General features: G+C 43.1%; 1 protein-coding gene across 1 annotated transcript in view; it reads right to left on the reverse strand.

The window, feature by feature from the left end:
* Positions 1-27,919, reverse strand: part of LOC115465247 (cytochrome b5 reductase 4-like) — a 159,157-nt gene that overhangs the window by 95,550 nt on the left and 35,688 nt on the right. Inside the window, 3 exon segments of the mRNA XM_030195649.1 lie at positions 2,513-2,564; positions 6,741-6,782; positions 9,435-9,519. Of these exon segments, the coding sequence (XP_030051509.1) occupies positions 2,513-2,564; positions 6,741-6,782; positions 9,435-9,519 (179 nt within the window).

The following is a 27,919-nucleotide window of genomic DNA, read 5'->3' on the forward strand; positions in this document are numbered from 1 at the left end:
TCTCCCTCATCACCCTCATTTCCAACATTTCTCCCTCTCACCCTCCCTCCCTCCTCTCCACCCTCATTTCCAACATTTCTCCCTCTCACCCTCCCTCCTCTCCACCCCATGTCCAACAGTTCTCCTTCTCCCCCTCCCCCCTTATGTCCAACAATTCTCCAACTATCACCCCCCACCCCTCGTGCAGCATCTCTCCTTCCCTACTCCACCTTACAACTCTCCTTGTATGAATGAATTGGTCCCTGGCAGCAGCAGCGAGAGGAGCAAATTGGATGTGCACGGTCCCACATCTCTCTCTCTTATGCATCGCTCGACTTGCCTGAACAGGTCCCCAACAGGCAGCAGCAACTCCCACGCACTGCCCCCCGCCTTCCCTCTGCCACGTCCCGCCTAGTCAGAAACAGGAAGTTGCAACAGAGGGGGGCAGGATGCGGCAGAAAGTGGTTGCCGGCCTAGCGGCAGGCAGCGTGTGGGAATCGCTGCCACTGCAAGGGAACCCATTCATACAAGAGCGATGCCTAAGGGAGGGAGATGCAGGACCGCAGAAGGCCAGCCTGCTCCCCTCCACGCCAGCGATCTGATGTTAAAGGTGTAGCACTGCTGGGTCAGGGTGGGCCTGAGCCCAAACTGGGTGGGCCCAGTGATGGTACTAGTTGGTGATGGTACTAGTTCTGACCTGATTTTCATCCTCTGATTGGTAGACTGAAAGGTGACGTCTTCTTAAAATAGTGTGCGTCATCTTAAGTTAGCAGCCTAATGACAGCAGCAGTGTCTACTGAAAGTGTATAGTGATGAGTCTGTTTGTATTGTATCTCAAGGACTTCAACTTGTTCCTTTGCAAAGATTTTGCTCACACCTTTTTTCAGTAGTAGCTCAAGGTGAGTTACATTCAGGTACACTGGGTATTTCTCTGTCCCTGGAGGGCTCACAATCTAATTTTGTACCTGAGGCAATGGAGGGTTAAGTGACTTGCCCAAGATCACAAGGAGCAGCAGCCACCTCTGGATGTCGAGACGGGTGCTCTAACCACTAGGCCACTCCACTCTATATGCAGAATGTGCATAACATTATTTGCACACTGTCAATTCAATGCAGAAAGCTAATGAGATGCAAATTCAAATCACTCAGAACTTGTGTGCTAATCATGGAAAGACTGCAGGACACATGCACACAAAGGCTCTTGCAGTAAGGGCAGCTTTACTGTGCGCATGTCCAAAGAAAATGTTAAGTGGCAACATATCTATACATGGATAGCAGAGCCGGTAGTGGGAGGCGGGGCTGGAGGTTGGGAGGCGGGGATAGTGCTGGGCAGACTTATACGGTCTGTGCCAGAGCCGGTGGTTGGGAGGCAGGGCTGGTGGTTGGGAGGTGAGGATAGTGCTGGGCAGACTTATACGGTCTGTGCCAGAGCCGGTGGTGGGAGGCGGGGATAGTGCTGGACAGACTTGTACGGTCTGTGCCAGAGCCAGTGGTTGGGAGGCAGGGCTGGTGGTTGGGAGGTGAGGATAGTGCTGGGCAGACTTATACGGTCTGTGCCAGAGCCGGTGGTGGGAGGCGGGGATAGTGCTGGAAAGACTTGTACGGTCTGTGCCAGAGCCGGTGGTTGGGAGGCAGGGCTGGTGGTTGGAAGGTGAGGATAGTGCTGGGCAGACTTATACGGTCTGTGCCCTGAAGAGCACAGGTACAAATCAAAGTAGGGTATACACAAAAGTAGCACACGTGAGTTGTCTTGTTGGGCAGACTGGATGGACCGTGCAGGTCTTTTTTTGCCATCATCTACTATGTTACTATGTTGCTCTGAAATAAATAGCCCTGTAAAAATGTCATGCACATTAATTTTTCACAAGACTATTTATGCCCAGAACATGTGTACTGGTACTTTGTTTTCCTCCAACACACGCACAGCGGGACTGCTGCTACCTTCATACACAACTGTTGCTTCAGCTCTGCCTTTTAAAGTTCAAGTATTTGCTATGGTTACAGAAAAAGAAAAAAAAAATGGTAGCAAATCCCAAAACCTGGCACAAAACCTTCTCAAGTAATCATTCTATGATTCCACAAAACCTGGCGGTGAACTTCTTGTAATGTGCACAAGTTAAAAATCCCGTTTATTTCTGTGCATTGCTATGGAATATCTAATGGCCTCATTACCATGCATTTTAATACTGTGCACTCATGTGTACCACACAAGTTAACTCCTGCGCTGAGCCCCCTTTTCTGCGTCCTGCACCCATAAACATGTACATGCACCTTGTGGTAACTGCAAGCAGTAGATTTCTACATAGACCCTGAGTGGGCAATTTCATAAAAGCCCACCTCCCAGGCAAAGCACTATTTTATCCACATAGAAAGAGCATTGCAAATTACCCTTCCAATGACTACTGAAAGTAAAATCACACTGATAATAACAACGTTACTGGCTTTTTCATTTGACACTTCTTCAGAACCTATACAGTCTCAAAAGCTTCAACAGAAAGGAAAAGAGACATCATTAACAAACACAGACTCTCACCTTGGCCAAAGATCTTTGGTAAATGATTGCGATGTTGCTTTAGGAAGGACACCTAGATGTAACAAGAGCATCCCAGTGAGTAAAACGAGCAGATTTTCTATCTTCATGATATAAACAGACTTAGGGGTCCCTTTTATTAATGCACTAATACATTGGGCTGCGCAGCATTTAGCACGCATTAAATCCGTTAGCATATCTTAGTACAAGGACCTCTTAATGCATCTATAAATTCATAATTTTGACATCAAACACCAAGCTAGATATACTGAAGACAGAGATTGAAGAGGTGATTTTAGAACAGTAGGAGGCATTTATACATGTAAATAGATACACACCTATAGCAATTTAGAAAAGCTGCTAATTGCATGTGTATTCCTGCAGCAAGCACAGATTTCAAGGGGAGAGTTCTGAGCACAGTTCAGGCAGACTTCAAAGTATGAATAAATTAAGTATTACCTGCTATTTTTCTTTCAGTCCTCCTAGACCAGTCCAGATGCTCAAATTATGCCCCTATGCCAGCAGATGGCAAATGAGAAGTAATGAACTTTGATGTTAGCAAATTAGAACCCTATCAGGCTCATTTTTGAAAGAGGACGCCCATCTTTCGACACAAATCGGAAGATGGGCATCCTTCTCACAGGGTTGCCCAAATCGGTATAATCGAAAGCCGATTTTGGGCATCCCCAACTGCCTTTCGTTGCAGGGACGACCAAAGTTCACGGGGGCGTGTCGGAGGCGTAGCGAAGGCGGGAATTGGGCGTGTCTAACACATGGACATCATCCACCCATAATGGAAAAAAAGGGCATCCCCGACGAGCACTTGGACGACTTTACCTGGTCCTGTTTTTTCTTACAACCAAGGCACAAAAAGGTGCCCGAACTGACCAGATGACCACCGGAGAGAATCGGGGATCACCTCCAAGCTGGAGAGCCCTAGCCGCTTAGCCTTTCCTTATAGGGAAGTCGTCCGATCCCCTGTGATTTGGTAACTCTTACAAAATTCCAGTTTGTGGATGTGTTCCAGAAAGTCCTCAACAAAGCTGGTCTCCAATCATTGGACTACTGCACATTTCATTTTCTTTTTTTTACCATTTATATACCGCCCTTGTTCAGAGCAGTGTACAAATTAAATAATAAAAACATTACAAAACAAAAATCATCAAACACAATATACATAGTAACATAGTAGATGACGGCAGAAAGAAGACCTGCACGGTCCATCCAGTCTGCCCAACAAGACAACTCATGTGTGCTACTTTTTGTGTATACCCTACTTTGATTTGTACCTGTGCTCTTCAGGGCACAGACCGTATAAGTCTGCCCAGCACTATCCCCGCCTCCCAACCACCAGCCCCTCCTCCCAACCACCGGCTCTGGCACAGACTGTATAAGTCTGCCCAGCACTATCCCTGCCTCCCAACCACCAGCCCCGCCTCCCACCACCGGCTCTGGCACAGACCGTATAAGTCTGCCCAGCACCATCCCCGCCTCCCAACCACCAGCCCCGCCTCCCACCACCGGCTCTGGCACAGACCATATAAGTCTGCCCAGCACTATCCCCGCTCCCAACCACCAGCCCCGCCTCCCACCACCGGCTCTGGCACAGACCGTATAAGTCTGCCCAGCACTATCCCTGCCTCATCACTATACACTTTCAATTAACTGCCAAAGTCAATTTTTAGCCTGCAGCAACAAATGCAGTTTCAGCAGTCTTCTATCTTTTAAACAATCCCAAATTCTTCTGGGTCCTTAGGACTCCAGGGAGATTGTTCCATTCCGTCAGAACTGCTACAGAAAAGATTTGCTTCCTAGTGTCCTCCAAACAAAACAGTTGAAAGTCAGAGATCTCCGACAAACGAGTATTTCTTCAGCACTGGGGCAGGCACTTTAGTAGCACAGCTTGGACCACCAGACTCAGCAATTTAGTGTCTCGGCTGTTGGAAATCCGAGACCTACATAGGGTATACACACCTCACTGCTAGAGTAGAACCGTACCTCTTGATTAACATTTCCTTCATTCTTGCATGGCAGCTGGGCAGCCACAGATAAATTGGATTCTCAGTCATTCAAACGTTCTGTGGGCCAGGTGCAGAGTTAAGGGTAGGCCCCTGGGTACCTATTTGGAGTTTGCTGCTGAACACACATATATCAGACGGCAGGACATCAGTGGAAAACAATGGCAGCAGCTTCTTCCATATGCCAGAGAGTTGCTAGCTTTGTCTGCCTCGCCAGATATCTTCATTATTCATTTGTGTTGCATTGACCTGGGAACTATTTCCCACGAACACCTGATCAAAAAGGTCTCTTTGCCGAGGAAAACCATTAATCAACATGCTCAACATGTATCATTTGATCAGACATCCCGAGGCTCAGGTGAGTGGATTCCAAACTTTGGGACTGCAACCTTATAATAGTGAACGGCAAATCGGGATGTGGAACTCTTATCGGCTGTCAGAAGATCTGGCACAAATGGGCAATGTCCAGCATCTCAGGGAAGTTTTGGATATATCACATCCACCTTTCTGATGTTGTTGAAGACCTGCTACTCAACAAGTGGCCCTTGAAGGGCATTTTGTTGACTTGGTTTAGTCTCTGAGGTCCAACTTTTAGTTAACGGTATCTGTTACTGGGTTTGGTGGTAAACCCAGAACAAGCTTTGCTACCCCATGCTATGGCAGCAGCATCTGAGCCAAATCATCTTCTTTGGAGCAGTAGATACTAAAAGCAGCACTGTATTTGGATAACGCTAAAGAAATGAGTATCAAATGGGTGCTTTGACGCCGCGGTAGCACCTAGCTGAAGGACGTGGCAGGCATGAATTGGAGTTGCCCAGTATGATGGACTGTACAGGAAGTTGCCAATCCCCTTAACACTCCCTAACAGAGCCACATAAGAAACTAGGTCCTGCAGTACAGAGCAGGAAGAGCATGGATCAGTCAGCTTAGAGCAGGGAAAGGAGTGGTTCAGGCAGCCATATAAAACCCTTGAGCACAGTCAAGTAAGAGAGGTCCCAGGGAAATGAGACGCAGCCCTACAGTGTATCCTCCACAGCAGATGTGTAACCCATCTGAAAACTAACAAAGGTAGGCCAAGGTTTATCTTGAATCTTGTGAGAACCCTGTTTCTCGAGGCCTGGCTGGAGCCAGGCCAGGCTTTATTTAACACTGCGGCTAGACTGTACACACTGACTTTGGGGCCTGTCGGCAACGGGCCTGTATAAAGATTGCATCTGAATCTCAAGAGACCTTATTCCTAATTTACTGTACCTGTGAAGCAACAAGCTTCAGCACATTTGAATTAAGAGTTTTTGCTTTACTTTTCACTCTTGTCTGGCTGTATCTATGAAGGTCCACACTCAACCCTCTCTCATGCTATCACACCCAGACTATGAAAGCTGAATTGCTATGTGACCCAGTTGTACCAAAGAAGTATCAAAAAAACTAAATACACTAACTGTATGTCTCTACAAGAAATAAATCAACTCTAAATAATATTTTTAACAGAAACACTGGCTATCGTCGGAAGTTTTTCAACTGAATTACCTGTGGTGCAAAGATAAGCTATTTGTTCTTTGTCTTTGCTTCAATGCAATTTAAAAGTTTCATTTCACTTTTTCGCTTAGTTTTGAGCACTTTAAGGAAGGTTTAACCTACGATTGAATAAGTACTGAGCAGAGTCAACGTGCTCAGTCAAGGTTCTGAGGCTTTTTCCATCCGTTAAAATATTACTTAGGGTTGATTTATTTCTTGCAGACACATACAGCTGGTGTCTTTATTTTTTTCAGTATTAATTTGCGAAAACAACTTACCTTTTTGTTACGGTTAACAACAACAAAGTAGGTCATTGTACATCACCTGAAGATGCAACTACCTAGCTAGAAAGACATGGTGTGGAGAGGAGACTAAAGGACCTGTTGAATATAGTTCAGGTGTTTCTTGGATTATGTTTTCAATAAAGCTGTGGCCTATAAATTTTACACATCCTGGAGTTGTTTACTTAGTAGAATGTTTACCGAATATAAAATTGGCAAGTAGAGTGATGTGTCCCATGTTACACTGCTGCAAGGCAGCTCCTGTGCAGCACTTTATAAGACACCGTGGTAGGAATTAACTGGATCTCAGTTCAGGGCACCTATATACCCTGCTTACAGAATATAATACTTGTTGAAGCAGTAGGAAGAGGTTAACATGCAATTTATTTCAACAGCAGATTTTACGCACTAACTTACCATTTAAAATGTCCTTTTCCATTTTTATTCTAGTACTAGTTTCTGCAAGAACAGAAAAAGAAAAAAGTTTAAACAAGAAAGTTTATTTATATTTTAAAGCTCCTGTACAAAATAAGGCTCTAGGCCGTTAAAAAGTTCTAAAAGTATTTGTTAGGGAAAACGTTAACAGGCAGAAATGCAAGGAAATATTTTGCATTACATAAATAAAATGAGAAACAAAAGTTGCAACTATGCAGCCATTCGGAGGAACACTCATCTACCTAAATTTTTTGTCCGTTCTCAGAGAAAACAAAGAGGTCATTCTTTACACTACTGCAGGGTCTAGCCAAAATGTGCATTGTTCATGATTAATAAGGGGGGGGGGGGGGAGGACTTAACATAACATAGTAACATAGTAGATGATTGCAGAAAAAGACCTGCACAGTCCATCCAGTCTGCCCAACAAGATAAACTCATATGTGCTACTTCTTGTGTATACCTTACCTTGATCTGTATCTGCCATTTTCAGGACACAGACTGTAGAAGTCTTGCCCAGAATTAGCCCTACCACCCAAACACCAGCCCCGCCTCCCAATCTCGGCTAAGCTCCTGAGGATCCATTCCTTCTGCACAGGATTCCTTTATGTTTATCCCATGCATGCTTGAATTCCGCTACCGTTTTCATCTCCACCACCTCCCGTGGCAGGGCATTCCAAGTATCTACCACTCTCTCCGTGAAAAAATACTTCCTGACATTTTTCTTGAGTCTGCCCCCCCTTCACTCTCGTATCATGTCCTCTCGTTCTACCGCCCTCCCATCTCCGGAAAAGGTTCGTTTGCAGATTAATACCTTTCAAATATTTGAATGTCTGTATCATATCACCCCTGTTTCTCCTTTCCTCCAGGGTATACATGTTCAGGTCCACAAGTCTCTCCTCATACGTCTTGTAACGCAAATCCCATACCATTGTCATATCTTTTCTTTGCACCGCTTCCATTTTTTTTGACATCCTTAGCAAGGTACGGCCACCACAACTGAACACAATACTCCAGGTGGGGCCTCACCAACAACTTATACAGGAGCATCAACACCTCTTTTCTTCTGCTGGTCACACCTCTCTCTATACAGCCTAGCAACCTTCTGGCTATGGCCACCGCCTTGTCACACTGTTTCGTCGCCTTCAGATCCTCAGATACTATCACCCCAAGATCCCTCTCCCCGTCCGTAACTATCAGACTCTCCCCGCCTAACACATACTTCTCCCGTAGATTTCTACTCCCTAAGTGTATCACTTTGCATTTCTTCGCATTGAATTTTAATCGCCAAACCTTGACCATTCTTCTAGTTCCTGAAGATCCTTTTTCATGTTTTCCACTCCCTCCCCGGTGTCCACTCTGTTACAAATCTTAGTATTGTCCGCAAAAAGGCAAACTTTACCTTCTAACCCTTCGGCAATGTCACTCACAAATATATTGAACAGAATCGGTCCCAGGAGCCCATTTTGATATTTTACTGTTAACCCCAGTTATTAGTAACGAGATCTCAATACATAAATTGGACTAAAACAGCACAAGTTAGGGGCAAAATATCACATCTTAACGGTAGCCCGCGTTGATTATTATACCCCTAATGTTAAAAACAAATAATTCCAGCAGTACCATCAGAACAGTACACTATCAACTTTCATCCCATGAAGCCTTTCTGAGAAGTTCTGAGAGAAGAGGACATTTCTATGGTAAGTGAACACTATTTTGCTTTGTGCTTTGGGAACTTAAAGATTGGGGTTTAAAGGAGGAATTGTAGGTTACTGATAGGCAGAATAAAAATATAAAAAAGCAAACTTTATCAACTAATCTCCATACTCTTTTCCCCTTAGTTTTAAAACTTGAACTTTGTACCACAGAATTAACAGATAGCCTCTAGCAGGCACTGCAAGATCTAGTTTTGGTTCGGATGATTTGTGCTCTTCAGCTTGTCGATTTGGCATATCCCCATCTTCCAGGTTCATTGAGATTTTTTTCAGTTCCTCCATATCGTCACCTTACATCCTTATCAGTAAAAACTGAAGCAAAGAACTTATTTAGTTCTTTTCCGGAGAGGGGAAGGCGGTAGAACGAGAGGACATGAAATGAGATTGAAGGGGGGGCAAACTCAAGAAAAATGTCAGGAAGTATTTTTTCACAGAGAGGGTGGTGGATGCTTGGAATGCCCTCCCGCGGGAGGTGGTGGAAATGAAAACGGTAACGGAATTCAAACATGCGTGGGATAAGCATAAAGGAATCCTGTGCAGAAGGAATGGATCCTCAGGAGCTTAGTCAAGATCGGGAGGCGGGGCTGGTGGTTGGGAGGCAGGGATAGTGCTGGGCAGACTTATACGGTCTGTGCCAGAGCCCGTGGTTGGGAGACAGGGCTGGTGGTTGGGAGGCGGGGATAGTGCTGGGCAGACTTATACGGTCTGTGCCCTGAAGAGCACAGGTACAAATCAAAGTAGGGTATACACAAAAAGTAGCACGTATGAGTTATCTCGTTGGGCAGACTGGATGGACCGTGCAGGTCTTTTTCTGCCGTCATCTACTATGTTACTATGTTAGTCTATTGTACAATTTGACTTGATGACCCGGTCCTACATTCTTCATCATTAACAAAACAAAATACAGAATACAGTATGTTTTCCAATAAATGCCCTTAAACATTTTGATTTTGAAATTAAATACCTTTATTAATAGTAACAGGCTTTACTGCCATCCTTCCAATAAGGCATTCTTTCAACATGGATTCATAATTGACCCAACGATGAACCTGTAGAGGATGAAACAGTTGACTTTATACAAACATCAAAATATCAAGCTTTATTTGATGAACTTAGTATCCAATTAGGCTCACTAAACTGTGATCACAAGTTTTCCAGAGACAATTTCTTACCTTTGTAACATAGCGTTCCATATTAATAGCAACTACTATAAAAGTTTGACTGCCATATGTAGATAAAACACAAACCTTGGGTGCTAACAATGCCTGCCATCACAGTTGTATTCTTAATATATTAATCATCATATTTACCGAATATGCAAAATGTCCTTAGTTTTAAAGTGGGCCAAAAAGCAAAAAAAACAAAACAAAACAAAACCATGACATCACAAATGATGTCACTACACCATTGTAGGTTACTAATTAATAGCTTATATAACCTGATAAGCAGCCCGATTTTGCATAGGGTATCTAGGTAGATATGAGAACACCAGGTTAAACGTGTTCAATTTCCTGTATATTTTACAAAAGGCTCACTGAACGTGGAGCCTTTCATAAACTACATGAAAGGATCTGGGAAATACACATGTAGACCGCAGCTCCTATGGCAGGGGACTAGCTATCTTAGACAGGAACATTGTTTTTCAAACTGGAATCATTTGGATTGAAATGTTTAAGAGTCGATTTCATACCATACACATGTCGACACTATGTATTAAGTACTTGAAACTATTACAGATTATAATGTTCCCGTTGACTCTTCTGAAGTCCAAACCTAGATGGAAGGAATCCCCATTCTTTGGAACTACAAAGCAAATGGAATAACTTCCCATTCAGCAATCGCATCTGGGGAAAGTCTCTACTGTGCCTAAATGAAGACGCGTTTTCAAGCTGGCTTGAACTGCTCGACATTTGGGCAGGAGCTTGCATGGAGATTTCAAGAAAAAAAAAATCTGCAATGGAATAGGAGAACTCCAGTTAGTAACCCTGCTTTATTAGCTCCAAGACACATTGGTCTGAGATAATTTTGGTCCCTCCTCATGGAACCTGGAGAGGTATCCTGCTATTATGAAACCCGAGGAGCGAACCAAGACCCCATCGTTGGGAGGTGCGGGAGGCAATGGTAGATCTGGAGTTTGAAGCACAGTTCTGTCAGCATGAAAAGCATCTTGTCTTTATTGAAGTGGGAACCCTGAAAGTTAGATATGCCTGGTCTGTAGTACCTGGCATCACAAAAACTAAGATGTGTCAGAGAAATTAAAAGAATATTTAGCAGAAACCTCAACAAAGATTACGAATATCCAGAAAGAAGTGGATTTGCTTCATGAATTTAAGAATGCAGCAATAAGAGATAGTGGTGATGTTCGGCGCGGAATTGAACAGATCGAGAACTATAATAGAAGATTAAATTCGCGATTGCTTAAATTTCCCAAAACTCCTAGGAAATTCTCCGTTTGATCTCTTTAAAAGATATTTAAATGAGATTTTAAATTTTCCTCTTGAAAGTATTCCCCCGGTAAATAAAATTTACTATATTGTGAATCCCATGGAGAAGGTTGGGAAAAAAATCAGATTTGCAGCAAACAAATGATAATTTGGATATTTCCGCTCTATTAGAACAAACTTTGGATAATTGCACTGGAAGGGTGACCCCTCGTAGTTTCTCTGGTATTTGAGCAGGACTTAAATGCCATTATGAGAAACTACTTCAAAAATTCCAATACCCCTTTTGGAGGGGAAAGGGGAAAGCAAACCCAGCAAAAAAAGAAAACGTTTCCTGGCAATGAGAAAGAGGACATTGGAGACAGGGGGTTCTTTTTTTCTTGCGTACCCATGTAATGTAAAAATTGGGCTTAAATAAGTATGTCTTCTATTCACCAGACCAGTTATCATTTTTAGATTTAAAGCAACTTAAATAACATCTATTAAGTAATTACTGGGAGAATGCAGCGAAAATTTCCTTAAATATGCTGTTTCTACTTTGTAACCTTCTCTATTTTTTTGTTCCTCCATTTTTGAATTGTGGTCTGAGAAAGCTAAGATAATGTTTCTTTAAAAAGAATTGGATTGTATATTTTCTTTGGCTGTATTTCATAAACAAGTTATGCTTTTTAATTATATTGAAATTAATAAACAAATGGCAATCTCGAGGACTTGGATTCACTTGGGTCTTTAACCATAGTAACATAGTAGATGACGGCAGAAAAAGACCTGCACGGTCCATCCAGTCTGCGCAACAAGATAAACTCACATGTGCCATTTTTTGTACCTGTCTTTTTCAGGGCACAGACCGTAAAAGTCTACCCAGCACTATCCCCGCCCCCCCAACCACCCGCCCCGCCTCCTACCACCGGCTCTGGCACAGACCGTATAAGTCTGCCCAGCACTATCCCTGCCTCCCACCACTGGCTCTGGCACAGACCGTATAAGTCTGCCCAGCACTATCCCCGCCTCCCAACCACCGGCTCTAGCACAGACCGAATAAGTCTGCCCAGCACTATCCCCGCCTCCCAACCACCCGCCCCGCCTCCCACCACTGGCTCTGGCACAGACCGTATAAGTCTGCCCAGCACTATCCCTGCCTCCCAACCACCGGCTCTGGCACAGACCAAATAAGTCTGCCCAGCACTATCCCTGCCCCCCAACCACCCGCCCCGCCTCCCACCACCGGCTCTGGCACAGACCGTATAAGTCTGCCCAGCACTATCCCCGCCTCCCAACCACCAGCCCCGCCTCCCACCAACTCCTCTACATCTCCAAACAAAAGTTTACCTCTAAAAGGTAGCTTCTTAAAGGTAACTTAGAAGTCATATCAGCTGTCCAGTGCTTAAGCCAGAGCCATCTTCTTGCTCAGTGTCAAGACTTGGCTGGTGTGGCTGTCCACTAGAACTGGCTGGCATGGCTGCACACTGGAGCTAACTAGTGTGGCTAAGAACCAGAGCTAGATGGAGTAGCAGAATATAGCTGTTTGCACCATTGTGCACTACTGATGACAAGCTGCAGTGGGACTTGAACCAGCAATCTTTGGATCTCTGTGCTCAATCTCAGCTGGTTGCTTTAACCATTAAGCTATTCTTCTATACTGAAGGAGCTCTGTAATACTGCTAGCTGTCCAATACAGTTAAAAGGTGCAAAAGTGAACTAGAAGCATTTAGAGACACTATGGAATACAGCTAGTGGTGTCACTGATACAGTGGTGGCTGGAGCTGGTATGCAACAGTTTTGTCCAGTGTCAGAATACAATACCAGAGAGCAGAGTTGCTGTGCAAAAGCAACACATGTGGATAAAGGTGAGCTGGTTGATATTGTGTACCTTGATATTGTGAATCTGGATTTCTAAAAGCATTTGACAAAGTACCTCATAAAAGAATCCAGAGGAAATTGGAGAGGCATGGGATAGAGTGTAGTGTCCTATTGTGGATTAAAAACTAGTTAAAAGATAGAAAACATATTGGTAAAGAGTAGAGATTCATGCCTTGAATTATAAGCTGAGATCGGCTGTGCTCAAAAAGAATTCTTCCGCCTTTGTTTATTAGTTTAAATAATTCTTTAAATAATATTTCTTTGATCTTGGATCCAGTGTTGTGGTCTAATAATTTAGGGAAAAAAGGAAGGAAAATTTTTTTCTTTTTCCTTTTTAATTTCTTGAGTGATGTAATATTGAATTCTCTTTTTTTTCTTCCTTTTCCGTATTTCTGATTTTATGTATATGCATAAATGATAATGTAAAATGATAAAAATAAAATTTAAAAAAAAAAGATAGAAAACAGAGAGTAGGGTTAAATGGTCAGTATTCTCAATGGAGAAGGGTAGATAGTGGGGTTCCCCCAGGGGTCGGTGCTGGGACTGCTGCTTTTTAACATATTTATAAATGATCTAGACATGGGAGTAACTAGTGAGGTAATTAAATTCGCTGACAACACAAAGTTATTCAAAGTTGTTAAACCACAAGGAAATTGTTAAAAATTACAAGAGGACCTTACGAGACTGGGCATCCAAATGGCAGATGACATTTAATGTGAGCAAGTGCAAAGTGATGCATGTGAGAAAGAGGAACCCGAATTATAGCTACGTCATGCAAGGTTTTCCACATTAAGAGTCGCCAACCAGGAAAGGGATCTACATGTCATTGTTAATAATACTTTGAAACCCTCTACTCTCTGTGTGGTGGCAGCTAAGAAAGCAAACAGAATGTTAGGTATTATTAGGAAAGGAATGGAAAACAAAATTGAGGATGATATAATGCTTTTGAATTGCTCCATGGTGCGACCGCACCTCGAATACTGTGTGCAATTCTGGTCACCAGATCTCAAAAAAGATATAGTGGAATTAGTAAATGTACAGAGAAGGGTGATGAGAATGATAAAGGGATGGGTCGACTGCTCTTCAGCTTGGAGAAAAAAAAAAAAGACGGCTGAAGGGAGACATGATAGTGGTATATAAAATACTGAGTGGACTGGAACGGGTAGTCATGAATCGCTTGTTTACTCTTTCCAAAAATAGGAGGACTAGGGGCATGCAATGAAGCTACAAAGTATTAAACTTAAAACAAATTGGAGAAAACATTTCTTCGCTCAACATGTAATTAAACTCCGGAATTCGTTTCCAGAGAATGTGGTAAAAGCAGTTAGCTTAGTGGGGTTTAAAAAAAGGTTTGGATAGCTTCCTAAAAGAAAAGTCCATAAGCCATTATTAAGATGGACTTGGGGAAAATCCACTGTTTATTTCTAGGATAAGCAGCGTAAAATGTATTGTACTGGTTTGACTTGTAACCTGCATTGGCCACTGTTGGAAACAGGATGCTGGGCTTGACAGACCTTCGGTCTTTCCAGAATGGCAACACTTATGTACTTATTAACACAGCTAACCTTAGCACTGTAGCGTAGTGTTAGCTGTCCCGGCCATGCAATGAACTGCTTATCAAGGCAAGCAATATGCGAGAGTGAAGTAAAAAAAAATGCTTCATTTGAAACACAGCTGAGTTCCAAAGCTTCTAACATTATGCACAAACCAAACTTGAATATGTGATCTTCAGGTTGAAAGCCAGTCACACATTCCACTGCACCTGCAGAAAACCCAGCAGGGCAACACTGAGTCTCCATGGTTACCATGGAGACCAAGCGAGACTTAAGAACGGGGAGAGGGGGACGACGACACGGAACAAAAACCTCAAGATATAACACTTCTCACAGAAAGATGGAGCCAACTGCTATACTAAGATGCTGAAAAAAGGAATATCTGTACTGCCAATATAAATAGAGTTCTGGTAACCAAAAAAAATGTTCATATATGAAGTGAGGGAAACTTTCAGGGTGTTTTTTTGTCACCCCACGGGGCCTTCACAGGTTTGAAAACCACAGGACACAGCAATTCCTCGAACCTCCCAGCTGAGCAGTCCTCTTGCCAGGAGAAAAACACAGAGACAACCCTCCAGTGGCTGTCTCTCCTCCTGGTCCCCTTGTCTAAGATTTACAAACTCCAGACCAACAGCCTTTCTTTTTCCCCTTTATTTATTTTCTCCAACACAGTCCTTGATACACACAATCAGCAGGTTTTTGCTTCAACTTTTCCTTCACTCCCTTCTCATTACCTCTTGGGAGATGAACGGGGTCCCACCCAATCTCTGTCAGTCTCTAACATCTGACAGCCCTCTCCTGACCCCAGTTGAAAACCCTCACCTCCTGTTGGAGTGCTTCTGAATCCACTTCTTTCCCTCTTTCATTAAGTCACAGAACCATGTGGCCAGGAGCCCTTTTACCTGCCCACCTTTAGATTGAGCTAAGGATGAAATGTCCACGCTCTCCTGAAGTCTCCTCTCTCTCCAATCCTCCTCCACCTTCCCCAACTGCCAGTCCATGGGCTCCTCTACAGCTTTCCACACCAGCTGCTTCCCATCATCATTATCCCCCTCTCCCAGCTGTTTCCTATTCTGTTCATCCAGGCCTCCCAGATCCTCCTCCTTTCCCCTAGGATTCTGGGACTCGTAGTGGGGGGGTAACACTTCCTGATCCTACCCCGGTCTCTCTCTCAAGGGCTGTTGGGACTTGTAGTCTTTCAGCTTCATTGACCACAATGGTGAAGGAGACAGACTGCTTTCCCGCACTGGCCCTGAACCCTTGATTCTGGCCCTTTCGGCTCTGTTTTCCCCGTGGCGGTCTAGGGTACCCAAGCGACTTCCCCCTCCCCGCTTCTCCTGCTTGGCGACCCTCGCTCCCCACCTGATCACACGCAGTGGGGGTTTTTTTTGTATATTTTCTTTGGATACTATTCCACCACCCTCTTCTTTTTTTTTATATTTCTCTTTATTAAATTTTTAACAATCATAATAATCTCTTATGAGTGTTTACACAAATAGGTAATACAATAGAAAATAAGAAAAAATTCAAATCTAAGGTTTCCTTTCTATCTTCCACAATACTATTAAGAAAACGATCCAAGAAAGAAAAATTAAACACAGGCAAAACAAATTGAAGAGAACATCTTGTCCCAAGTGGTCACTCTAAGCTGTCATACAGTACTACTTATCTAGTACTTATCAGGAAATCCTCCAACTGATTGGGTTCAAAAAATTGATAGGATTTAGACTGGTGCAATACTCTACATACACAAGGAAATCTTAACAGGAAATTAGCACCTATTGCAAGCACTCTAGGGTGCAAGGTTAAAAATACCTTGCGTCTCTTTTGTGTATCCCTAGATAAATCCCGGGTACACTCTTATCTTTGAACCCAAAAATAAAGAATCTAGATGTCTAAGGGAAAGTCTGAGCACTGCATCTCTATCTAATTCCAGTGCAAAGGTAGTTAACAAAGTTGTTCTTTGAGTTATCACCTCAAGTGACGATTCAAGAAAGGTAGTGAGATTCATTACCTCCTCCTTCTGGGCTTGCGAATTTTCCTTTACATCTTTAGTGTTAGTTTGCAAATAAAAAGCCCGAGTTATTGGAGGCAATGAATTCTCAGACATACCTAATATCTCAATCAAGTACTTCCTAACCATTTACAACGGAGTAACAAGCGGTGATCTAGGAAAGTTTATAAAACGTAAGTTCAGTCTTTTAGAGTGATTTTCTAAATACTCCAATCGCCTTGAAGTAAAGTTCTTGTCTTTTAGAAAAGCTTGACCCATGAGCTCAACCTTCTCAGTTCTTTCAGCCAGAGCTTTAACTTCAGAGGTGTGGAGATCATTCGTTTGCAATTGAGCCAACGCAGTCTCAGCTAGAATCTTAATTGTCTCGGTATTTTTTTAAACCAAAGTTTGTAGTGTGGAATGCATGTTGGAAGTTAAGTCCCACAGTGACTCTAAGGTCACTACGGCTGTATTTTCCGTTTTATAGTAACATAGTAACATAGTAGATGACGGCAGAAAAAGACCTGCATGGTCCATCCAGTCTGCCCAAGACAAACTCATATGTGTATACCTTACCTTGAATTGAATTTGTACCTGTCCTTTTCAGGGCACAGACCATATAAGTCTGCCCAGCAGTATTTCCCGCCTCCCAACCACCAGTCCCGCCTCCCATCAGCGGCTCTGGTACAGACCGTATAAGTCTGCCCTCCCCTATCCTCGCCTCCCAACCACCACCCCCTCTCCCATCAGCGGCTCTGGCACGGACCGTATAAGTCTGCCCTCCACTATCCTCGCCTTCCAACCACCACCCCCTCTTCCCCCCAACTGCTCCGCCACCCAATTTCAGCTAAGCTTTTCCCCGTTAAAAACTCCGGGAGGGGAGCTTTAACAACCTGGTCCAGAGTACTCACTGTTTTTGATCTTACTACAGAACTAGAATTAAAGACTGGTTCAACCAGGTTGCTATCATCCAGTTTCCTTCTGTCTCCAGCAAGTTCCCTCTCCTTTCACTCTGTTCTCCTCCTGGGAGTAGCGTGGCAGGACTTGATGGAGTACTTCCTCGTCCGGGTTGCGGGAGAGCCGCATGTTTGACGGGGCTCAGGGAAGCCCCGTCTATACTGTTGGCTAGCGTCAAGGCGCTAGCTCCGGCAGCAGGAGTCGACACCATCTCGGGGTCCGGCGCAATTCCATACCGTTCCAACGTTGTTTGCTGAAGTTGGTGGGTTCCGCCAGGGGTAGAGGGAGCCTCCCTGATTTTGCCTCTCCGTTTGCCCATCGCAATCGACAGGCAAAACGCCTTCTTCAGCGTCTAACGGAGGTAGGTTGGAGCGCGTCTGGTGATTAAACTCACAACGTCGCCATCTTGGATCCGTTCCACCGCCCTCTTCTTTGCTACTATACAGAGTACGCCTGCCATCATTCCGCTTTTCGACTCATCGTAACACTTACAGGTTGTAAGACTGTCACCTCCTTGCAGAAACAAACCTGTGACCACAGTTTCTCACAGTCAGAAACCTTTCTAATGCATTTACTTCTGTCACTTTTGTCCTGTTGCACAAGTTTCCTTTTGCGATCGCTTTACTTCAAATGATTGCTTTTCAGAATCAATCAGCCTTGAACACTTCTTCCAAAAAATATAGAAACGGACCCACTTGACTATTCTTAACAATATGTCTAGAGCACAAACAATAATGCAGTCTTGTCATGCTTGATTGCTGAGCAGTAAGCATGATGGCTCATTGGCACTGCCGTTTCCCAGAAAGAGGTATGAATTATCTTCCCAATCTAAACCCTCTTCCATACCGGGGTTTCAATGGAACACAGGAAAAGAAAAATTGTTGAAAAAAAGAGAGCCATCGGTAGTCCGAAGCCTCGAATTATGAGAGTAGAATAGATTGTTTCTGTTTCGGGATGCAATTATAAGTCACAGAAGTGACTTCCTCAAAATTTTCAGCTGTGTTGTACCCTCTCAGAAGTTCTAAGCAACTTTTAAGGGCTTAGAAAATTCTGAGCTCTTTTTCCGAGAGCTGTTTGCTGGACATGCTGTGAACCACAGGGATGGGAACAGGGCATGTGGGGATGGGACGGGGATGGGGACAGAGCCTGTGGGAACGGGGACAGACTTAGTCCCTGTCTCATTCTCTAATGCAGATGACGATGTTTTGATTTTTTTTTTTTTTTTAAAAACAAGCAAAAGTGCTGGCCAAAACTGACAAAACTTGCACGGGAGATCCTGTGCATTCCTGCTACCGGCACATCTTCTGAGAGGACATTTTCTATTGTGGGAAGGACTGTAGAAGACAGAAGAGCTAGACTGAACGGTCCATCCAGTCTGCCCAACAAGATAAACTCATTTTACACGGTATGTAATACTTTATATGTATATCCGAGTTTGATTTGTCCTTGCCTTTCTCAGGGAACAGACTGTAAAATCTGCCCAGCACTGGTTTTACTCTCCAATTACCAGCGTTGCCACCCAATCTCCGCTACGATTCCGTGGATCCATTTCTTCTAAACAGGATTCCTTTGTGTATCCCACGCATGTTTGAATTCCATTACCGTTTTCATCTCCACCTCCTCCCTCCTTAGTCTGCCTCCTTCAACCTCAATTCATGTCCTCTAGTTCTACCGCCTTCCCGTCTCCGGAAAAGGTTCATTTGCGGATTAATACCGTTCAAATATTTGAACATTTGTATCATATCACCCCTGTTTCTCCTTTCCTTCAAGGTATACATGTTCAGGTTACCCTCATTTGCAATGCAATCCCTTCTATTTATAGTTGCCCTTAATATATGTCTTGCTGAACCAATCCCCGTCCTCTGGAGGCATCGGCCTCAGCCTAAATTTCCACCCCCTAATTGCCCTCAGGTAAGCACCATTTGTCCTACTCTGTTAGTACTGGCCCTTGCCTTCATCACCTCTCATTCTGTTCCTCAGCTGAAAGTAGGTCTCTTGCTCGCTTCGTGGAAAGAATTTTGTTATCAGGGACCTCCTGTTCTCTGATAAATTTGATATTCTTTGTCTAGTTGAAACCTGTGAGACTTTACCGCTAAGTCAATGGCTGGCAGTAAGGTCGCAGACCCAAAATGGACACGCGGCAATTTTGATTTTGACGCACGTTCATTTTCCGCAAAAATAAAAGGCCTACCCCAACGACCCCACGTAACCCTCCTCACCTACCAACACAGCATGACTATGATTGAACAGGACAACACGCAATCTTCATCCATTCGACCCTCCACTTATACCTCATACGATCACTATACAACTTTGTATTTGTTATCCACCGACTGGGCAAACGCCTTTGACGGTACTATGTAAGCCACACTGAGCCTGCAAATAGGTGGGAAAATGTGGGGTACAAATGCAATAAATAAATAAATAAAGAGATAAAGCATGTATTTACTTGTCCCTTTGGCCCACATCTGATGCTAGGTTCTGTGGTCCAATTTAAGGAGCTACTCTTTTCCCCCCTTCAAAGAAACTAATTTTTCATGCTCCCGTCTCACAACAAAAGATTAAAGACAAATGGACTCAGACTATGTTATCACTTTTCAACAGTCTCTCTGTGCTCCCCCTCTATTACATATTATTAGATTTGCCTATCCCGAGGGCCCTTCAAAAAAGCCAAAAGGAAATTATGCTGCTAAAACAGTCCCAAACACTTCAATTATCTAGGAAAACATACGCACTAATTGGTGTTACAGAATACAGGGCTTTCTTTCTGTAGGAGGATATATCAGACCACTCAAGTCATTTCAAATATGAAAACTGTATTACACAGACAGAATACAGTGTTCTTATAAATCAAGAGCAGATGTGACTCATCCATTAACACAAAAATACATATGTAAACCCTATGCACTAAAAACCAGTCAGGATTAAGTTAAATGGAAAAAGTGCGTCCATGCCAGACTAGATGGAAATCATTTTTCTCCAGTTCTCACAATTGAATGCATCAAAATCCTCAAGTTGCTGACTTGTCACTTTTATCTTATCCTTGTGTCCTTCTGTCTGTCCTTCCCTTATCCTTATTGATCCTGTCTGTTTGTCCTGATTTAGATTGTAAGCTCTTTTGAGCAGGGACTGTCTTTCTTCATGTTCAATTTTACTAAAGTCAGCACGCTTGAAATCCAGGACTGAGTTTAGAGTGGCCGCCCTCCACTTCAGCCGTTATATCAAACCAAACCGTTTGATGGTCACTGCTTCCCAGGTGTGCACCCACTCGGACATTTGACACACTATCCCCATTTGTGAGCACCAGATCCAGCATCGCTCCCTCCCTCGTGGGTTCCGTCACCATCTGTCTGAGCAGAGCACTTTGGAAAGCATCCATGATCTCTCTACTTCTTTCCGATTTGGCAGACGGAACCTTCCAATCTACATCTGGCAGATTGAAATCTCCCATCAACAGAACCTCTTTTTTCTTTCCTAATTTTTGAATATCTGCGATCAGATCTTTATCTAGTTCCTCTAATTGTGTCGGGGGTCTTTAGACAACACCCACGTGGACAGAGGTTCTATCCTCTCTTTTTAAGGTGATCCATATCGCTTCTTCTTTTCCCCAGGACCCTGTCATTTCAGTTGCCATGATTTCATTCCTCACATACAGAGCTACTCCTCCACCTTTACGACCCTCTCTATCCTTCCTAAATAGATTATAGTCTGGTATGCTTGCATCCCATTCGTGGGAACCGTTGAGCCATGACTCTGTGATTGCAACAACATCTAAGTCTGCCTCCAACATCAGGGCTTGAAGGTCATGAACTTTATTGCCTAGACTACGAGCATTTGTGGCCATCGCTTTCCATCTATATTTCTTGGTATGTGTTTCAACATTAGTGATTTGGGGTTGTCTTTTCACTTTGGGTACCTTCATGTCTTTTTGTTCCAACTCTATTGCTTTTTCCTCTGCCTCAGTTCTATTTTCAGGAGTATTACAGTGCTGTAATGGAGCAAAAGAATTCTTTAGTGGCAGCACTTGTGCAGGCGGATACTTCTGTGTCACATGACGAAGTCTGCCTGAGCCTACTGTGAACCATCTGTTCTTATGTGGTTTTATTCTTTGAGGGAGTGGTGAGAAGCTATTTTTCTGTGCAGTCCTAGAAGCTGCTTTAATTGTATCCAATTCTTGCATTACTTTACTGAGCTCTTACATAAGTACATAAGTAGTGCCATACTGGGAAAGACCAAAGGTCCATCTAGCCCAGCATCCTGTCACCGACAGTGGCCAATCCAGGTCAAGGGCACCTGGCACGCTCCCCAAACGTAAAAACATTCCAGACAAGTTATACCTAAAAATGTGGAATTTTTCCAAGTCCATTTAATAGCGGTCTATGGACTTGTCCTTTAGGAATCTATCTAACCCCTTTTTAAACTCCGTCAAGCTAACCGCCCGTACCACGTTCTCCGGCAACGAATTCCAGAGTCTAATTACACGTTGGGTGAAGAAAAATTTTCTCCGATTCGTTTTAAATTTACCACACTGTAGCTTCAACTCATGCCCTCTAGTCCTATTATTTTTGGATAGCGTGAACAGTTGCTTCACATCCACCCGATCCATTCCACTCATTATTTTATACACTTCTATCATATCTCCCCTCAGCCGTCTCTTCTCCAAGCTGAAAAGCCCTAGCCTTCTCAGCCTCTCTTCATAGGAAAGTCGTCCCATCCCCACTATCATTTTCGTCGCCCTTCGCTGTACCTTTTCCAATTCTACTATATCTTTTTTGAGATACGGAGACCAGTACTGAACACAATACTCCAGGTGCGGTCGCACCATGGAGCGATACAACGGCATTATAACATCCGCACACCTGGACTCCATACCCTTCCTAATAACACCCAACATTCTATTTGCTTTCCTAGCCGCAGCAGCACACTGAGCAGAAGGTTTCAGCGTATCATCGACGACGACACCCAGATCCCTTTCTTGATCCGTAACTCCTAACGCGGAACCTTGCAAGACGTAGCTATAATTCGGGTTCCTCTTACCCACATGCATCACTTTGCACTTGTCAACATTGAACTTCATCTGCCACTTGCACGCCCATTCTCCCAGTCTCGCAAGGTCCTCCTGTAATCGTTCACATTCCTCCTGCGACTAGATAGCTGAAGACAGATAGGGCAAGCTTTAAGTCTCCAGATGATTGGCCTTGAAAGTAAAGTACCACAATTATTGCAGAGAATAAAAGTCATCCTGATTGGTTGAAATGGGTATAAACAGGTGTACTTAGTTGGGGTTAACAGTCTGTAAGACTGCCTGTGTGTGATTGAGTAAAGTTAATGAGGTTTGGTTTGTCTATAAATGAGTGAAAAACCCTGGGGTGGGTGGGATTATAAGTCCCAATGGGTCAGCTAAATGCTGTTATCAAGGCAATTCTCTGGATGGGACCAGAATTGGTACAGTCTGGCCAAAGAATTTTCAAATGATTTAACTTTCAAAATTGCCCTAGAATATAAAAAAACTTTCCTTGTTGTAATATAAATCCAGATATTCCCAATAATTATATCAGTTTCAACAATGTAAAATGCACTTTAGAGCCTCAATAGAATGCAATGCAGCCTCCCTCTCTATCAGAGCTTGGCAGGAAGAGAAAGAAAGAAAATAAGAGGTTTCACAGGGCAAAATTAATTAATTAAGCAATAAGCATTAAATTAAAGAGAATATCAGGTATCTCACCCATAGCCAGAAAGTTGAGAAGTTTGGAATTTAAAAGGTCAGAATTTGCTTAGTTATAAATAAGCATAGTTATAAATTTACTGCAAAGGAAAGCTTTTAGTGCCTTGTAAAAAGAATAAGAAGTTTGTTGCTTAATTACATCAGGAAGACTGTTCCGTAAGTACGCAGTTTGATAAAGGAGAAAAAACAATTTAGCTGTTTTTTTTAAATGAACCCCTTTAATAGAGGGAAAGTTAAGTAAATTTTGGTCTTTGAAATTAGACCAGACCACCAAGATTTTAGGTGGAGGGGGGTGAAAGTGAAGCAGGATTCCCATATGTAGTATCAGTCAGCCTCTGAGAACTACTACTACTACTATTTAGCATTTCTATAGCGCTACAAGGCATATGCAGCGCTGCACAAACATAGAAGAAAGACCGTCCCTGCTCAAAGAGCTTACAATCTAATAGACAAAAAATAAATAAAGTAAGCAAATCAAATCAATTAATGTGAACGGGAAGGAAGAGAGGAGGGTAGGTGGAGGCGAGTGGTTACAAGTGGTTACGAGTCAAAAGCAATGTCAAAGAGGTGGGCTTTCAGTCTAGATTTAAAGGTGGCCAAGGATGGGGCAAGACGTAGGGGCTCAGGAAGTTTATTCCAGGCGTAGGGTGCAGTGAGACAGAAGGCGCGAAGTCTGGAGTTGGCAGTAGTGGAGAAGGGAACTTGGTCACTATGGTACAAGAACATAAACATTATGTCTTCGGAAGCAAGACATCGCACAACAAATTCAAGATGACCTTCTGTGCATGAGCTTCAGAACAGCATGGCCACACACACACACACCCCAACACTAAACCTTGTGGCTTAGTCTTGAACTATCTCTGACCAAGGAGAATGGAGGGTCCAACCAAAGAACTTCCCTGCATCATAACACTCACCAGTTGTTACCCAGGAGCTGCCAGGTCCCATGCACATGATGAAAGCGCCTTTTCTCTGCGGACTGAGCCCTGCATGAAAAACCTCCTGGCAAAACTGGACCCAAGTCATGAAGCCACTGCATATAGATGCCTAGAAGGAGAAAGGCTATAGAAAGGGAGTTTGGTTAAACAGAGACTCAAACCTTTTAACTAAAGCAGTCCATGTACATTGTGCTCCTCCCTGAAGTTGAAGGCAAATCTGCTAAGTTGGCCCTAACACTATAGCCACCTGTCCATTACAAGCAAAAACGCACCTTCTTTGTCATAGCTACCTTAAAGCTAAAATCAGGTGGCTTAGCCTGACGGAGATCCCAATTCCATCAAAAAATGAAGGCGTAAGCTGCCTTGCAATGGCAGAAGGCACTAAGTCCACTTATGACAAACACTTAAATACCTCTGGGGTGTAATTTACAGGGGTGTGCTGGTAAATTGTTAACAGGGGGCTCTCTCTCGCCAGCAAAGTAAAAGAGAATTCAGGAGGGGCCCAAGCCCACATTTTGGGATCCATTTGTTAAAGTAGCCATGGAGAACCGGCTCCCAAAATTCTTAAAAACTTAAACGGCTCTCGGGAGCCTGTGAGAGCCTGCTCCAGCACACCACTGGGTGTAAATGAATAGGCAGCGAGTCTCTTTCAATTAAAAGGAATCTCTGGAATGAGGGGCAAGGAATAAAGGTGAAAGGGTACAAACCCAGGAGAAACCTAAGGAAATACCTCTTCATGGAAACGGTGATTAATGAGTGGAATGGCCTCCCGGTGGAGGTGGTGGAGACAAAGATTGTATCTGAATTCAAGAAAGCTTGGGAGAAATACATAGGATCTGTAAGGGAGAGGAAGGGATAGTGTACTGTAGATGATATGGATGGGCAGACTGGATAGGACACACAATCTTTACCTGCCTTCATGTTTCTCTGTTTTTATGTTTCTATGCTTAAAACTAAATTAAGAGCCTACCTGTAATCTAGAAGTATGTCGCATAATAATGTATATTAGACTTCTGCATACCCTTGAGGATCCCCAGCATTTCAGAAGCAAAAGGAAAGTAGGTTCATTGAGGAGAAAACAAGCAAAACATATCTTTTCCCATTTTCCTGCAAATCAGCCAGAATGGACTTACTGCCCTGCAATGATAGAAGGAAGTAAAGAGATGAGAGGAGGAGAGGACCTATTAAGGTCCGGGATTATAGGATTCCCCCCACCACCACCACCGATTACTGTCTGCCAAGGCACATTTAAGAGAATAGAGAAATAGAATGGCAAGCTCTCATTTAATCTTTTTCCCGCCGTTTGGAAACAGCTGATGCCTGACATATATTCTGCGCATGTGTGGGCGTTCGGGAGTAGGTTTGTGAACCAGACAGGGTGGGGCTCCTCCCTGGTTCTGCTGAACAGTGAGTTATATTTTGGATTTTCTGTTGTAAGAGGAGTATATTTTACATTTTAAGTTTTGTATGGCTATTCTACACTTATTTTTAGATGTGAAATGAAGTGCTGGTTTTATACAATCTCTAACCTGTATTTCAGATCAGTTTCCCTGAAGACGCCATTAGTTTGGCGAAACATGGCCCATGTAGGGAACTAAAATTGCTGAACTGTGATTCCTTTGTTCTTAAATTCTGCACGGAATGATTCTTTGAAAAAAGTATTGCAGTGGACAAGAACTTTGCAGGAAGAAGATCTTTGATTTTGCACAATCTCCACTTAAGCTAAGTAGCTGTTATTTAATTTTTTTGAACATCAGTTTTTAATATTTTTCTTGGACTTTGCCCATCTATTGAACATTATTACTATTAGGATGGAGGTAGGATGTGCTATGATGTAAAGGTGGTGTCCCTGCAAAGCTTGGATTTTCAGTCCACAGCAATACACCAAAAAAACTGAGCACAACAAATAAATATTTATATACTTTATTGGATTCTGCATAAAAAATAATTATGTATACAATATGAGTAATGAGATAAAAAAAATTTTTTGCTTTACAATTTTCATGAAGGTTTCTGTTATATTTACCAATTTTGTAATTTGAAACCGTTTCTTATTGAATACCCAGAATTACGTTTGGTACATTTAAGACTTACCCAGAAATCACAGCCTTAAAAACTAGGGGCCACCAACTCCTCTCTCTCCAAGAACCACCCCACTAAGGCCTTTTTGCCTTCTGAGAAGACAATTCTCCTCCATCTACTGCAGCAGTTAACTGTGTTACCAACTGAGTTTATCAGTAAGCTCACCAAGGATGTAATTTTATCATACGGCCCCTTTTGCAGACCAGAGCCATAATTCTTAAAGAGCACAATGTATGCTGGTCTTGCCACTCTCAAGTAGATAATATAAAGCATATTCTATTTGACTGTCTGTGCCTTCGTAAATACTGGCTAGAAATATGGTCACAACTGGTAGACATCTTCCACTTTCCTGGCTCAATCACTTATAAATTTGTGATTCTTTGGGATCAGTGCTATAGAAGTTTGCTGACTCCTAGTGAAGGGTCTCTTGTTTGCACCATGGTATCTTTAGCATTGAAGGTCATTTTCTCGCATTGGAAATCCTTGCACCAAGTCACCTACCAGGAATGGTGGAACTTAGTGCTCCAAATCTACAAATACGAATCACACCTTGCAAAGACATCTTCTCGCTTTGCTGCATATCGGGAGAAATGGCTACCACTTGTATCATATCTCGGCATTGTACAGCGATAAGCACTCAATTAGATGTATTTTATGGCCTATGCATGTTTTATACTTTCATTTGTACCCTCCAGCCCCCCCCCCCCCCTTTCCCTATCTCTTTTCTTCACTTAATTTTAAACCTAGATATGGATAGCTACTTCTTACATGTGAGCTCCGGGATTGCCATACTTTGTAAAATGTTACTTGTTGTTATGTTGTGAGCTCTTGATTGTATATCGAAAATCAATAAAAGAAATGAAAAAAAAAAAAAAAGAGCACAAACTGATTACATTCATTCATCAGAGCTCACCGAGATGAAACCTGATCAGTGGCGGAGGTCAGATATTTCAAACCAAATTATAGGCTTTATATTCTGAACAGCAAAACCAACCTGTCCCTGGAGGGCCTACCCTTTATGTAATCCCTGTATCTAACAAGCAGGAAACAGACCTGTGTCTAAATTTGTGGTAAATACACGCCTTGATACAGCGATGTTTTGCGAAACTGAGGCCTGAGTCGGTGTGTTTGGAACCCATGACATTTCTTTATCTATACCTGCATGCTTAAAAGTTATGTTCAACTTATTATTATTAGTTCTTTTGATATGGATCCCTCCCCCTCCCCTTTTTTTGGGATTTTGTGGATTCTTTTAGTATCCTTTACCTTTTGAAACACAAGGGTTTTTCTGTCTGTGATGAGGACCCCCTCCGATGTTAGAAGAGCACTACGGCTCTCAATGTGAAGCCTTATATATATATATATATATATATATATATATATATATATATATATATATATATATATATATATATATATATATATATATATATATACTAGTAAACAAAGGCCCGTTTCTGAGCGCAATGAAATGGGCGCTAGCAAGGGTTTCATGGCTGCATGGCTCGTCGCGGTTTTACCTGGTTCATGGCGTGCACCGCTGCTGTTGCCGTTGTAGCTCTGTGTGGGTGGCGGTTTTCATGCCCCTCCCTCGACGTCATCGCGTTTTGATGCGAGGGCGGAGCAGAGCTACAGTGTGGAAATCCGGAGTTTGTGGCCTGAGTAGATCGTTGGAGGTGAGAATCTGCTCTGCCCTCAACGTCATAACGTTTGACGCGAGGGCGGGGCCCAGAGACTGTGATTTTCGTGCCTTCAGAGCTTCGAACATACGAACCTTGGCTTCAGTGACGTCAGCAGACAATAGAACGTTGAAGGTGAGTTTTATATATATATAGATAGATATAGGCTGGAGGTTGGGGAATTCTGAGGCTTTTCCCTTGTTGTATTTTCGAAATTCAAA

The sequence above is a fragment of the Microcaecilia unicolor genome, chromosome 3 (genome assembly GCF_901765095.1).
Source record: "Microcaecilia unicolor chromosome 3, aMicUni1.1, whole genome shotgun sequence".
In the NCBI taxonomy this organism is placed as follows: Eukaryota; Metazoa; Chordata; class Amphibia; order Gymnophiona; family Siphonopidae; genus Microcaecilia; species Microcaecilia unicolor.